General features: G+C 34.8%; 1 protein-coding gene across 1 annotated transcript; it reads right to left on the bottom strand.

The window, feature by feature from the left end:
* Positions 1-563: 563 nt before the first annotated feature.
* On the bottom strand, positions 564-1,208 carry LOC106747282 (putative uncharacterized protein FLJ37770). Its single transcript, XM_014624661.1, has 2 exons — positions 822-1,208; positions 564-686 (listed from the first exon to the last, which is right to left on the bottom strand). The coding sequence occupies exons 1-2, from the start codon at positions 1,206-1,208 to the stop codon at positions 564-566; spliced, it is 510 nt and encodes a 169-aa protein (XP_014480147.1).
* Positions 1,209-4,177: the final 2,969 nt, after the last annotated feature.

Genomic DNA, 4,177 nt, shown 5'->3' with positions numbered 1-4,177 from the left:
TAATGTAAATAAGAAATCATTATTAGCATAATCTACATTACAGCAGGCAATAGATAAAATATTAAAATGTTATGCGTGGAAACTAAAAGTAAACGTGAATAAATGTGAACAAATATGTATATGATTTCACTTTTCAATTAAACAAGCTACATATGCAATTAATAAATAATATAAACAATTTGGTTTAAAAAATATTATGCGCAATCTAGTAGTGAGATATTTAGTTTATTTAGACGAAAAACTTCTCTTTATAAATCATATTGATACTCAATTAAAAAAAATTGAAGCTATGTTTATTAGACACTGTCAGATATTTTATTCAAATTAACTATTTAATATAATTAAAGTCATTTGCTATCAATCGTTAATTTTTCTTATTTTAACATACGGCTGTTCTGATGTGGTTCAATATCTCAGCGGTAACGATGGAAAAAATTAGACTGTTCGAGCGAAAAACTTAGGGCATTCCTCGATAGATATAGATCCTGTGAGTCAAAATACTTTAAATACGAGGTGTGTTCAGAAAATAACGGGAATTTTCGTTTTTTGAAAAAAATATTTATTTATTCGTCTACATTAATATTGTCGCTTTTAAAATAGTCTCCATTAGATATTATGCACTTGTGCCAGCGCTTCTTCCAATCTTCGAAACACTTCTCAAACTCGATCTTTGGGATAGCCTTTAGCTTTTTCAGCGATGCGCTTTTAATGTCATCTATGCTTGTAAAACGACGGCCCTTTAAGGTTCTCTTTATTTTTGGAAATAGGAAAAAGTTACACGGAGCCATGTCTGGCGAATATGGAGGCTGGGGCATCGTTACAGTATTGTTTTTGGCCAAAAATTCACGAACAAGCAATGAAATGTTGTGAAATTTTGCTGCCACACGTTTCATACCCAAAACATTCGAAAAAATTTCATGGCATGAGCCAATCGATATGCCAACATCATCAGCGACTTCTCTGACTGTGAGTCGGCGATTGTTCATAACCATTTCTTTCACTTTTTCCACGTTTTCATCGGTTGTTGATGTGCTGGGCCGTCCGGGGCGTTCGTCATCTTCAACGTCTTCACGGCCATCTTGGAAACGCTTATACCACTCGTAAACTCTTGTTTTACTCATAGCAGACTTACCATAGGCCTTTATTAACATTTCACATACTTTGTTATACTTTTTTACGCAAAATTTGATACAAATTCTTTGATCCATTTCTTTTAATAAACGAAAATTGCCGAGCTCATAAAAACACGTCTAACCTTAGCGGCTGCCACAGACAAAGTAAACAATGAATACAGCTGAAAATTTTATCATACTTCAGGGGCATATATACCAACATAATAAAAAAAAAATTTGAGTTCCGTCGTGGAACTAATATAGTGCAAACAACTCGAAGTGTCAACGAAGTGTTTGGACTACATTAAGGATGTGGCTAATGAACGCACAGTACGTTGATGGTTTGAGAAGTTCCGATCTGGCGATTTTGATTTTCAAAATGAACTACGTGGGAGACCTGAGAGCAAGATGGATAATGATGACCTGAAAGCTGCAGTAGAAGCGGATACATCTCAAAGTACGCATGAATTAGCAACAAGGTTTAATGTTACTGTTCCAACAATATTAAAAAAATTTGAAACAAATCGGTAAGGTTAAGAAGCTGGATACATTGGTTCCGCATGAATTAAACAAGCGTTAGAAGAGAAATCGTTTCGAAGCTTGTCTTTCTTTGCTGTTGTGACATAAAGGCGAACCATTTTTACACCGTATTGTTACATGTGATGAAAAATGTATTCTTTTCGACAATCGCAAACATTCGGCACAATGGTTGGATAAAGATGAAATGCCAAAACACATTTTGAAACCGAATGTTTACCAAAAAAAACTAATGGTGTCTGTTTGGTGGTCCAGCGCTGGTGTTTTCCACTACAGCTTCATGAAACTTGGTCAATCGATTACGGCGGATGTCTATTATAACCAATTAGACGAAGTGATGAAAGAGCTTGGAATTAAGCAGCTGAGATTGGTGAATAGAGATAAGACAATCCTCTTGCAGGACAATGCTCGACCACTTGTCGCACGAGTAATGTTGCTCAAACTACTAGGAGCTGGACTCTCTGTCACCCTCCGTATTTCCCAGAACTTGCACCAACTAGCTACCATTTCTTCCAGGCATTGTACCACATCTTGCAAGGAAAAATATTTTATTTCCAACAAGTTGTAGAAAATACCTTTCGCGATTTTATCACTACTCGCTCTCCAGACTTCTTCGCTGCCAGCATTAACAAGGTACCGTTAAGATTGCAAAACTATATCGATAGTTTAAGCGCGTACTTTGATTGATTATATTGCTTTTTGCTTGAGATATAATAACCAAACTTTCTGTTCCAAATCGGACATTTCATACGTAACGACTTAATAATTAAAATAATTAAAAATTATTTTGTAACTCCATCCAAAATTACGGAAAATCGCTTAATATTCCCTATAGTTCATCCAGAGCCTGAATATATTCGGAAGACAATACTCACAGGATATGTACCACCTAAGGCATTTATATATCTGGATAAATATGGATTCATACAGGATGCGAAAACGACGTCGATTATATCATGTTTCGTGTAGAAAATCTGATGAGAAATTTATTTATAACCCCTATAAAATCAATTTACAATACAATACAGCCATTCATGCAGAGAGATTAATTAAATACAGGAGAAATATTAAAAACTAGTAGCTATAGTAAAACAAAGTCTTCTTTTGTCTCTTTACTTATATGGAGTCTAGTTAACAAAAATCGGCTGCTATCCTGAATTGAACTATTATATTAATAATGACAGTAACGAGAATGTACAAATTATAATTACTATTACAATATAATAATACTATACAAAAATTATATAGAGACTAGCATTTGTTACGTCCATAAAACATAATCGCTTACTCGCGCACTCGCGAGCCTTAAACGGTCTGATAGGTCTGCAGATCATTAGGTCATCAGGTCAAGGTCCGGAGAGGCCCATTTACTCCGATCGCAGAACGTACGTTAGGTGGTCCTTTATTTAGGTCAAAAAACTTAATCTCTTTACCTGGGATAAGACCATATGAGCGTGTTGAGAGGGGAATTTAGATTTGAGTGATTGAAAGGAAGTTAATAAATAGTTTTAACGATTTGATTAAATTTAGGGCATTTCGAATAAAACAGTTTATTAGTAACATAATTTGGTTCTCGGATGGATTAATAATAGTGGTATATTGATAAGAAAAGTCATTGTAAAAGATACAACATTTAAAAGATGAAAGGGTTAGCTAAAGTTAAACAATGAGATATGTGGGTTAACATTAAACAACTTTTATAAATCAGCATTATTGGAATAATGCGAATACAAAATGAAGATTAAAGTGAGATTAAGGAAAAAAGGTAATCCGTGTAATTTAATATAATACGATCGGATTTAACGTAACAAGAATATTTAACATATTGGTATGGCGAGGAAAACATCATTATATAATTTAAGGCAGATAATAATTGTGTATGGTTTGAGGAGTGAAATGAGATTGGAGATTGGATTGAAATTATTAAAAGTCATGGTTAAATATGAAATAGAGACTTACGATTTAGATGAATCAATGACTGACAACTGAAGACGAATGAAGACGAAAACAAAGACTACAGAAGAAGATTTGAGAATGAGAATGAAGAAGACTAAGACTGGACTGATTCTTGGACTGCTGAAGACTGAATATTAACTTTAACTGGACTTGAACTTGAACTGAACTGAACTCACGGCAAAAGAGTGGGGCTTATATAGGAAAGATTTCAGGGGGTGGTGGGTGACGACCACCAATGAGAGAAGGTTACGTGGGAAATGGTTATTCTGGAAAATTCTTAATACTATTTGGATGTTATAAATGATTCTAAGAACATAATCTATCGAAGGGCCTTCGTTCGACCGGCTATGTACATAGGCGGATAAGATCGCAGACCCATCGGGAGCCTTATGACGTATTTGGGCGGCGTGTAATCGTATTTTTTCCATAAAAGCGCTTGCTCAAATCTGTTTGTTTTACAATCATAAAAGAAGGAATTCGCTACTATCTAGGTACCCAGGATGAACAAATACGTGCCCATCGTCGAGGCGGCAGATTATCTTAGTTATAAAAAAAGGAATTTCTTGTCCTCG

The sequence above is a fragment of the Dinoponera quadriceps genome, unplaced genomic scaffold, assembly GCF_001313825.1.
Source record: "Dinoponera quadriceps isolate SergipeBrazil2010 unplaced genomic scaffold, ASM131382v1 scaffold269, whole genome shotgun sequence".
Lineage (NCBI taxonomy): Eukaryota > Metazoa > Arthropoda > Insecta > Hymenoptera > Formicidae > Dinoponera > Dinoponera quadriceps.
The sequence above is the reverse complement of the archived record's forward strand: the minus strand, read 5'-3'. Positions and strand labels throughout refer to the sequence as shown.